This window comes from Buteo buteo, chromosome 16, assembly GCF_964188355.1.
Source record: "Buteo buteo chromosome 16, bButBut1.hap1.1, whole genome shotgun sequence".
NCBI lineage: Eukaryota > Metazoa > Chordata > Aves > Accipitriformes > Accipitridae > Buteo > Buteo buteo.
The window spans coordinates 31,258,087-31,268,710 of NC_134186.1; the positions used below are offsets into that span (position 1 = coordinate 31,258,087).

General features: G+C 44.3%; 1 protein-coding gene across 1 annotated transcript; it reads right to left on the reverse strand.

Moving 5' to 3' along the window:
- Nucleotides 1-4,173: 4,173 nt before the first annotated feature.
- Nucleotides 4,174-7,298, reverse strand: SCGB1C1 (secretoglobin family 1C member 1). The gene is made up of 3 exons (XM_075047170.1): nt 6,722-7,298; nt 4,794-4,984; nt 4,174-4,242 (listed from the first exon to the last, which is right to left on the reverse strand). Exons 1-3 carry the CDS (start codon nt 7,029-7,031, stop codon nt 4,219-4,221), a joined length of 525 nt encoding a protein of 174 aa, XP_074903271.1. The 5' UTR covers nt 7,032-7,298; the 3' UTR covers nt 4,174-4,218.
- Between the last annotated feature and the right edge of the window lie 3,326 nt (nt 7,299-10,624).

A 10,624-nucleotide genomic window follows, 5' to 3' on the forward strand; every position in this document is an offset into this window, starting at 1 on the left:
GCTTTGCGTCCCCTGCCTGTGCGTGGGGTGGGGATGGGGCACAACGGGGACAGATGCCTGTGTTCCTGGGGGGAGGCAGTGGGGGTGTGTAGGATTGAAGAGGGGTCACCTAGATGCCTGGGTGCCTTGGCCAACTGTGTCCCCGTGGGCCAGTGGGGAGGGGGGGCAGACCCGGCCCCTTGCACAAAAACCCTTCCTCACAAAAACCCTTGTGCCTTGCACAAGCACCCAGGGAGCATCCATCCCCTCCCATGAGCAACCTGGAGGTACCTAGTGCCTTGTCCAGCCTTCACATGAGCAGCCAGTGCCCTCCCAGCCACCTCTCACGAGCACCTCGCACGCGCCCAAGGCCTCACACAAGCAATGGGGCTGACTCTCTGCGCACCCCAGCTGGCTGCGGGACCTCAGCAGGGTCAGTGCTACTCATGCAGCTCCTGCTCATCGCTGCCAGGCACTGCAAGGGGATCCTGGGGTGCCCGGGGGTGGTGGGGGGACAACAGCAGGGCCAGGGGTGCAGGCAATGCCCTGGGTGTGTGGTTGAGGAAGGGCTGTGCTGGAGAAGCGGCCCTCTGAGCCCTGGCCCTGGCCAAACAGATTCCCCACCTCCGGGCTGGGATGAAGGGTGTCTGCAGGGGCCAGGGATAGCCGGCACAGCAGGGGTTTGTAAGGTGAATGAAGCCCCCGACCTGTCCCATGCAGGGATGAGACAGCAATGGACCAACAGCGATGAGAGAGCGAGCATCCATAAGGGTCCCAAACCATAAGAGTCAGGGACCAAAAACCTTAGTGGGTACTAAACAAAGTGCTGGGTAATCCTTGGGATCCTTAACTTAGAGGCACAAAACCCTGCAGCATGAAATGCTGGGGACGCTTACACTGGAGCTGTAAATGCTTGCACACTACTAATAAAATCAGAAGAATCAAACTTCTTCTCATCGCTGTCCCAGCCCTCCCAGGGTGACTTTGGAAAACTCACTTCATCTGACTCTGGTGAAAAGCCTGGTCACCATGGACTCCCCAGACATCTTGGAGAGATGGACAGACAGACAGACCCTCCTGCTGGAAGAGATCAGGAGCATCTGAGGAGTGTTGCAGACACTGGGGTCCCTTGAATGGAGAAGTCTGAGCAACTGAAATGAGAGCTTTGCTCCCTCACTTCCCTCTAACATTAAGATCATGATACAGACCTCTTGGAAAAGCATCAAAAGATACAAAGCGCAAGCTGAGAATTCAACATTATCAACTCCTCAGCTCAGGTCAGGGATCTCCCATTGCCAGCAACTGTGGGCACAGCAACTGGCAGTTACAGCTCCTTCACAACATTTATTCACCCTGGAGTAAGGAAGGCCATTTTGGTATTGTTTGTTAAACAAGGTTGGAAACTGGAGGGTTGCCCCTGGCCAGCCGTTCGTTCCCTCCTTTCCCCCCCACAGCGGGATGGGGGAGGGAACTGGAAGGGCAAAAGCAAGAAGAATGTGAGGGTCAAGATAGACAGTTTAACAAGTGTGTGGAAAAAAAAGGAAAACAAGTGATGCAACAGCATCCACCAACCACCTCTCACCAGCAGACAGATGCCCAGCCACCTTCGGGCAACAGCTACCTTAGAAAGCTTCCCCCAGTCCCAGTTTTCTTGCTGAGCATGAGTGTTCAGACCTACTAAGAGACAACCTTTACTGAGAGTGATCAGACTTGCTCTCAGGGGAATGGGGGCAGATACGAATTGTGACATCACTGATTTCTGTGGCAGATCCAAAAATTAAAGTGAGGTATCCTGAGAGGCATATCATGTCTTCTTATGGGATTGTATTTCTTTTCATATTGCATTCTCGCTTTGCAGACTTGTATGATAATTGGAGACTATCTCTGGGTTTGGGATTAAGAGAGAAAGAAGAGCTGGCGAGTGCTTTTTGTTCAAATGCATTTATGCGTGGTGGCAAAATTAGCTCTTTCTTTTAGAAGTATCCTCAGCTGGATGAGAAGGAAGGAGAAAGTAGAAGTAAATTGTTTTTACTTTTGATTTCAGAGAAGAAACATTTCATTTTGGTTCACAATAAAGCAGCAAGAACAACCACCATTTTTCATGTTCCTGGAACAGACAGAATAATGTTCAGTTCTGCTCATACGAAAAGAATTGCATCCTGCTTTTAATAAACAGGTTTATTGTTTGGCTGATTCCTTGGTAGGACGAGAAGTACATGGACATACCCTTCATTTTTTCTGAGCTGGTGAACTCCTTGACCTCATCAGTCCAATGTTAAATTGCTTCTGTTAGTAGCAAGAGTGATAGGCCGTATGGGCAGTATACTTAAATGGGATGCCTGTATATTGGCAATTGTCTAATCTGCTCTTGTACAGTTCCTGTAATCAGAGCAGTTTTTTGTTAAAATAATTGGGCCAAACTGGCAGAGATCTGGATTCAGATAACATTATTTGTCTTCAGAAAGACCTGCTGTGATCCTTCAGCAGGACATCAACATCCTGGACTTTCAATTGCTAATCTGTGCAAAAAAGGACTTTGCAGATTGCCTTTCTTGGTAAAACTGGGTCCTTGCAACCCCTTTTGTAAAGTATGCAAGTTCTCATGGGCCTGGCTGCCCCCTGCATGTGTCATGCACATCCCCTTCAGCTGGGATCATTCATCCTCTGTGACCAAAAGGTCGGTCGCGTTTGGTAATGTTAATGATCCAGGCCATTTGCTAGGACAAATTTCCTTCATGTTGTCCTTTGCAGTCACTTGAACAAGGCTTGGAAATGTCAGGCTATGCTCTGTCCATGGTGACAAACTATTCAGCCCCTGCTGTCGTCTGCCTTCAATCAAAAAGATTTTCCAATGTGCACAACGTTGTTCTTGTCAGGGTGGGTTCTGCACCTGTGCAGGAGGCTTCTGCAAGTTTTGGAAAGCAGCAAATGCTGGTTTTTGTCACTCCTATCACTGAACTTGGTCCTGTCTTTGAAAGACGAGGAGTGGTACTGACCATCTGAGGCAGGTAGATCTAGGTCAGCCTCACTGCTCATTGTCTTCCTGTGAAGGTCAGTGTCACTGAGAATTAACTAGCCTGGGATGGCTCTGCTTTTACATATATGTAGTGGCAGTTAAAAAATGTTCTGCTTCTGGTCTTTGGCACCTTTGTGGTGTCCTGGGGGTGGACCCCATGGCACAGGCAGCATGGGCAAAAGCATGTGGCAGGGGTGTGAGGTGGAAGAGATGGGCAATGGGGGAACACCTTTGTTGGCTCACTTTCCCCTAGAGCAGTCTATACTCAAGATTACACATCAGTTTGTTCCAGAAAAAGGACATTACCCTTCCCTCAATCCTCACTGCATTTGTGAGTTCATGTAGAGTCAGTATACCTAGTAGGAGAGTGTGAAGCTGAAGAGAAGAGGTAGGAAAGCACCAAAGAAGATGTACAAGGAGCCATTTTCTCGGGTGTTTAGAAGGTACACTGTCCCTTCTGGTACTTTTCTCTCAGTCCCATCTGCAAAGGAGCAGCCAAGAGCTGTGGGGTGAGGTGCAATTGTGCTGTCTGCCCAGTTGTCCACTGGGAATCACTGGGCCTCCAGCTTGCTTTCAGGTTTTTGCTGTAGTCAGTGCTGACACTGAAAAACACCTTCTCCTCCAGGTGACTCTGTGTGTGCCGCCTGGGGATGCTCGGAGCACCATGAGAGTGGTCCAAAGTGAGCCGATGTTCAGCTCATGCTCAGTGAGTTTTGGATCCTTTGCTATCAGAATTACTGCATTTATTTTGAAAAATTGTCAACACTTGGAAAGTTGCTTTGGTTGAGGACGTGATTCCCTCAAGTCATTCAGAGTTAAATTGCTGACCCATGTGCATGTTTGTGCTGTGTCTGTGTGTGTTGTGGGTGAGTCACTATATATAATAATGCTGTTGTTTAGACTTTACCAAAACAAACAGCATCTTGTCCTAACAGTAAGGAGAAAAAAAGACCTTTATTTATAAAAACAGATGACAGAAATAATTTTAAAACACCATCTGAATTTTATTTAGAACTTAGATGTTATCTCTAAAGAAATAAGATCTAAAATAGACTGGAAGGTGACAGAGTGTAATACTCAGCACAGAGAGTTTAGAAAAACAGCTGCCAGCGTCGTGGTTTTCTCCATTTTTTGTATTTGTTCTTTTCCCAGAGGCTTTGGATATGAGAAACTGGAAGTCATCAGGTAGTGTTATCAGCAGCTGGGTCAAATATTTTGCCAATTTAAGCCTCTGTCCGAACAAGTTTCTGAAACAGAAAGTCAGAGCAGTGAACATAGCATGCCAAAATATACAACTGCAGAGAAAAGCCAGACTTACTTATGATACTTGAACGATATACTGAAGTTGTAACCTCTGGCAGAACTTGCGTGAGGACAAAGGCTTAGTCTCGCACCTGCAGGTGCTCACCAGGTCAGTACATGTCGTGAGCTCATGTGTGAACACTAACAAAGAGCAAGTGTGTCACATATGCCAGAGTCTTTCTTGGTATTACCTAGGAGTTTTCTTTCATCTTGGCTCTGTTCCTAAAAACACACCTGCATGAAGCAGGTGCTTTTTCCACAGGGGAGGTAGCATCTCCATAAATTCTAGCCAGTAAGAAAAATTATGGTATTTGTTGCAGAGACCATCTTTTGTTTGTCAATCCCTCAAAGCACTTGGAAGCTTTGTGCTGGTCTGCAACCAAACCTGAGTCCAAGGGATGCTTAAGTTAACGTATTTGGGTGCTCTAGGTCCAAAATCTAGCACGAGGCTGCACAGTTACATACATTTATGATAATAATAAAAGGAGTGAATTACCAGCAGGTTGACGAGGGCCTTTACATGCTCAGGAGAAAGCTCATCAATACATTCCTTTAATGCGGTCAAAGCAGCTCTAGTCAAGTCATCAACTTTATACTGAGAAATTGGTCCAGTGTACAGCTGTTCAGCAGAGCCTTCAAGAAGCGTCTGAAGAAAGCTAGGGACAATCTCATGAGCAGAGCCAGCTCCTGGAGTGTGAAAGACAAAGTGGAGTGCAATGAACGAACCTTTCACTTGCTCAGATTCAGCTTCTTCTACCCTTTAACCCCCTCCATCCCAATAATGACATACAAATCACACTCAGTTTTTGCTGAGTGTGTTCTCAGCTCTGCGGGGCTTTTTTTGAAGCCTTCAGAGAAATGGGTTGCCACTGCAGGAGCTGCTCTGTTGCACAGGTCCCTTGGTGGAATCCCACCGTTCAAGGATAAGCTTCTGCCTGTCTGGTCCTCAGCCTCTTCTCAGGCTTTGTGGGATTTTTTTCTCTTTTCCATGCACCTTTGCTTTTTAACCAGATATCAAAAACGATTCAGCTCCCTTCTCTGAATATGTTTGCGTATTCATCACCCAGGTTGTCTGTAATATTCAGTAATTACATTTTTTCTCCTGTCTCTGGAATTGTCAGCATTTTAGATGAAAGTAAACTGAAAATGTTTCTGCTCTCTTAATCTCTTTTCTTCAAGTCCAAATCTTGTCACCTTCTGATGTTGCTACCTACACAACTGCCTACAAAGGCTGATTTTTGAATTTACACATAACATGCTCTTCTTCCAAGACCTTGCTAGGTTTTCCAGGGTTACTCATGCAATCTGATCTCCTTTCCATATTGTCTTTGTATAAACTGTCTTGATTTATTCACTGAGCCTTGATTTAAAAAAAATAATAATAATCATGTCTGCTAAGTTCTGTCCCTTCTAGTAAAATTCTGGTGGTTTTTCTCCTCTTTTATTGTCATGCCTGTTCTTAATTTATGAGGTTTAATGTGAGTCACATTGATTAAAATCCATATGCTTTACCTGCTTTTATAAAATTATTAGGTTCTTCAACTGATGAGATAATTTAGACTGTCTCATCAGTGTACAGCATATTCCTTATCACTCTGCTGTTTCTCTTCCTCTAATTGCACATAACTGTGTTTTTGGTTAATAACCTCAGAGGAATTAACCAAGCTGTGAGTTCACCACCACCCCCTCAACATGTTGAATTACATTGCCTCTGTTTTCACCTTCCAAGTTTACTTCTTTCCCTATATTTATTTTCTGTTTTCTGACACTTTGGCATCAATGTTGCCTCAGATTGGGCACCTTTGTGGGCTCAAGGAGCCAAGCCTAGAGGTAAAGTTAGGTAATGGTAGTAGTTACCCATCATTAAATAACAGACTAATGTTCGGTTCATTTTGCTAAAGGTTGAGTTGCCACATCTGCTGTAGTCCCTGGAAGCAGCAGGACATATCATTTAATCTAGTGTAGGTGCTTGTGCTGTGATGAGGTCACCAACTCCAGCCCAATCCATGAATTCAAAGCACAGCCAGGGTGAGTACTCGAACACCAGGCATCACGTTGCAGAGATGAAATTTAGTCAGATGAACCCTACTGTACGTATCCAAGTGAAAAAAATCTCAGAGACCTTACGCAACCTGCTGTGATTAGTATTTTCTTGGAGGCCAGGTACCTAAATTTCCCTGTCATCACTATAAGTCTTCAGTGGGAATCAAAGGGACATCATTTCTGCCAGCAGGAACACAGCATGCTTTCCCTGCAAATTTTAAACGAGGCATCAAGATGCCTTTCAGTTGCTTCCTAGAGTAGTTTTCACCAGGTGTTTTAATGGTACTCTGAATAGTTTGAATACTTTGTGCAGAAGTTCAGTAAGTTCAAGGTTATAAAAAAAAAAATAAAAATCCTATTTTTTTAATTCGTGAAACTTACCGAGGGAGCTGCAGAGCACCACGGTGATGAGCAGAGTAACAGTCAGCTTCATAGCAGAGAGTGCCATTTTCTGCATGTTGTGTGTTAAGCTGTGAAGGCCAGTGACCGTCCTTTGCAACTGAACACAAAAGACCTGGGATATATATCTGTGGGGAATTATGCAATGCGATGGAAGGAATGGGCCCAACAGGTCATGCAGCTGTACTAAAATTGGATCCAGGTCATACTTGTTTATGAAGTGGACAGATGAAAAATGTGGGTGACCTCTGCTTTCATCAACTGCTGTCATTGGACCTGGAACAGTGAACATGGTGCTTTGTTAGTGAGAGTTCGCGCTGACATTATGTGTGGGATGTATGGGTTTTGAAGCTCAGCACGAGGAGTGAGATTGCTCTGTCCCTGTAAGATGCAGAGCTCCAAAATCAGCAGCCAATAAACTGCATCAAGCCATTTTATCCAAAGCACTTTCAAGTTCATTTATTCCAGGCTTCTGATGTGATTTCATGCAGAACTGCTGCCACTTCTCTTGCATAATTATTCTTCTATTGTTTTTCCTGCTTCTCTTCTGTAATTCCAGTTCTGCAGGGACTAATGTCTTTATAAGCATCATGATCTGTGACCCAGAAATATATATATATAAAAATATATAAAAAAGTTATAGAGATATATATAAAAAAGATATATCTATATAAAAGAGTAGACTGATGCGTGAATGAAATAACCACACATTAAAGAAGAACATCTTTAATAGCTGCTTCTATAGAGCTTTTTAGCTGCTCTTAGCCAAGTGTGCGTTGTTGAGGCATGGAGAAATTGCCTCCAATAAACTCTGAACTGGCAGCTGAGTCAGATATGTTGATAATCTTTGGAATAATATCACAGTGTCACTCCTGAACTTAAAAAAAGTGAAGCACATTTTTAAGGTCAAAATTAATGGACTGTTGGCCAGCTGAAGCAACGTTCAGCACAGATGGCTAATTCTTGAGTTACAGACCTAATTCTGCTAGCTGGCAGCCAGGAAGGATTGGTAGCCTCCTTATCCTTTCCTCCCATCTGGGGAAAGCCCAACCAATTTTCATTCAGCCCTGTGCTACACATGACTGGAAGGGCTCCTGGTGCACGTGTGGACCCCACTAGAGCCCAAAGGTGGATGGGGTAAGGAGGTTAGGAGAGTGAAGATCAGATCCATGGATGTTCCCAGTAAGATGCGAGCTATTACTGACTATATGGTGCTGTATTCTGCTAACCTACTAAAATCTAAAATTACCCTGGCAGAAGGGAAGCAGTAATGGCAGTGTATGTCTTGGAAAAAAAATGAGATAGGAGAAAGGAAGGGTCTTTCTGTGGACATGGGGCATCCTCCCTTCTGACTCCTCCTCTAGGAAAGAAGGGAGCCTCCCCTGGAAATGTCAGGAGATGCTTTCTGCAAAAGAAAGTGCTCTGCATGATTAACACATTGGGGGGGGGGGGGGGGGGAGGAACATGTCATGATCAACACTTCCTGTGGCTAGGATTTCATTTTTTGGCTCTCAGGTAATAGGAAATGCTGCACATTCAGCATATCCCCTCTGTGAGAAAGAAAGAGGCAGTAGATTTTACAGGGCCACATCTTCAGCTGAAAAAATAGTGTATTGCAGTAAATAAAAGGAGGGGAGGGGGGCTTTTTTGAATGATTCAGCTATCACACATACAAGCTACGACCATAAAATGATATGACCATGGTATTGCGAAGACTAAAAATTTTCCCCTATCTTCTTCTCTCCCCTATCTTCTTACCCCCAAGCATAAGAAAAGTATGCTTTATCTCTGAGATCTTACATAGTCCATGTGCAACCAACAGCATTTGAAAGAAACACTTATTTTCCTGCTATACTACCTGATCCCTTTTAGTATCTGTACTGAATAGGTATTCTGAGATCTCCCTCTTGGATTTGTCTGCATAGTCTTGAGTAACTTTACATCTCAGGTTGTTCTTTTGTCATTCATTACCCCTGATTCTATGATTCTATGATTTTTAGCAGAGGGTTTCAAAGTCTGTCAGCATTCAAGTAAAATGTGATGAAGTAGTGGGGGCCCTGAAAGATAACAGGTCCACCACTTACCTCTTAAAATGTTATGTGGTTGTGGAGGGGTGTTCAGAGCCTCAAGGGATTGTTGGAGGATATAGTTTATTTTTAGATGGGTGTGAAGAACTACCTAAACTGTGAATACCTGGTGACCTTCATATAGGACTGTAAAAATATATTATTTTAATCTTTTTATGATGTGAAGTTCATTGTCTAGGTGACTACAGTACTGAAATATGAAATTATAACATAAAATCCCTTCCTGAAAATGTTCTCATTAGTTTTTCATGCCATTTTGGGGACGGATTGGCAGTCAAGTACTTCAAGTTGTAAAGTGGCTTAAAGTGCATCAGCAAAGTCTTGAGAGTCATTCTCCAGGTGGGTTTTCCCTCTCCTGAGATTTGGTGGGAGGCTATTCCCCAAACATGACCTGGCCATAAAGGAAAAGCACAGAGGAGTGCTTGAACTCCCTTGGGTTGATAGTTAATGCACACAAAGAGATAGATACAGCGTGGATGTCTCAGGAGCTGAAATCAAAGCGCCGTGGACTGTAAGAAAATGTGGTGGCTATAGGAGCTAGCAAATAAGCAGTACCTGCAGGATGTACTAAATTTAGGGACCGGTCCTATGGTTTGGACAAACATGATCAGCTGTTGCTTACCTGGACTTCAGGTATGAAGCATTGGGTGCTGGAGACTTCTTCACTGTCCTTGCTTAGATGCTTAGCTCAGAAGGGGTTTGCAAATACTGTTTTTGTACTTTTCCCCTCAGTGCTGGGTCTATTTGCTTAGGGTTATTTTTCCAGTTTAAATCAGGACACCAGGGGTTTCTCTATTTTGTGCTCCAACATGTCTATATGGCAGTCAGAAATTCTTAGGGTACAGAAAAGCTCCTTCACTAGTTTTTGAGGATGTCCACAGAAACAAGCAAGCTAAGTGCCATTTGGGGCAGGCTGTGTACTGTGTGTTCTGGATAATACACTAAAGCATTTCGCTGCAGCACAAGTGGAAGCCACACAGTCCTCAAGATGTTTTTATTTGTTGTATGCATGAAAATTCTTGGCAGAGAATTCCAGAGAAGGGGAAAGGGGTTTCATTTTCCTATTTGCCTAAAAAATTGATTCTTTTTAGCTAGGAGCAAGCTGTGATGTTTAGCAAGCAGAGCCTGGCAGCAGCCATCAGACTGCGTATGGCAGGACCACAGGAGAGATGCAAGAACTGTGCTGGGAGCTCCAAGGGATCTTATTAGCCACTTGGCTTCAATGCTCTTGCTTATTCATCATGCTTTAAAAGAAAGAAGTGTTTGACTGTTGAAATAATAAACATGGTCTCAGAAGGCATCTGTGGTACCCTTGTACCTCTGGCTTTGCTCCCCTCACAGCATCACTGCTGGAGGCAGCCTGAGCAGGGATGCTGCACGGCAACAACCCCCCCACCCAGCCAAGCTCTTGATCTCATTTCACTTCAGAGATCTGGCCACCTGAAAGCAAAATGACAGAAGAGTATTGCAGGATTCCCAGGACACAGGCTAAGTCAGTGCTTTGTATTGTGGCTGTTCAGTTTCTAAGCTGCAAGTTTAAGGAATTCAGTTTGAAAAGCTCCAGGGAGGTTTCACCACCAGCTGTCCTGGCAGGAGCTTGTCCTGGTGTTTGCATCCCTGGAGCTGATCCCACTGGGAGTGAACAAGTGTGCCCTTGAAAATGAGAGGTTTTTTTCATGTTCTTCTGGTTTTAAAACAAAGAATGTATATAATTTTATTTTAAAAGAGTGTGAATTTCAGATTTGCATCAATTAGTGACAAGCAGCTTAACAAGGTCCGTGATGAATGGGAGGGGAGT

Excerpts from the sequence above, each read along its gene's own strand:
- SCGB1C1 (XM_075047170.1), bottom strand. The coding sequence starts at position 7,031 with ATGTTCACTGTTCCAGGTCCAATGACAGCAGTTGATGAAAGCAGAGGT. Across the intron at positions 4,985-6,721 it reads GGTGCTCTGCAGCTCCCTCG|GAGCTGGCTCTGCTCATGAG; the intron begins GTAAGTTTCACG and ends TTCACACTCCAG. Across the intron at positions 4,243-4,793 it reads AGGCCCTCGTCAACCTGCTG|AAACTTGTTCGGACAGAGGC; the intron begins GTAATTCACTCC and ends TTTCTGTTTCAG.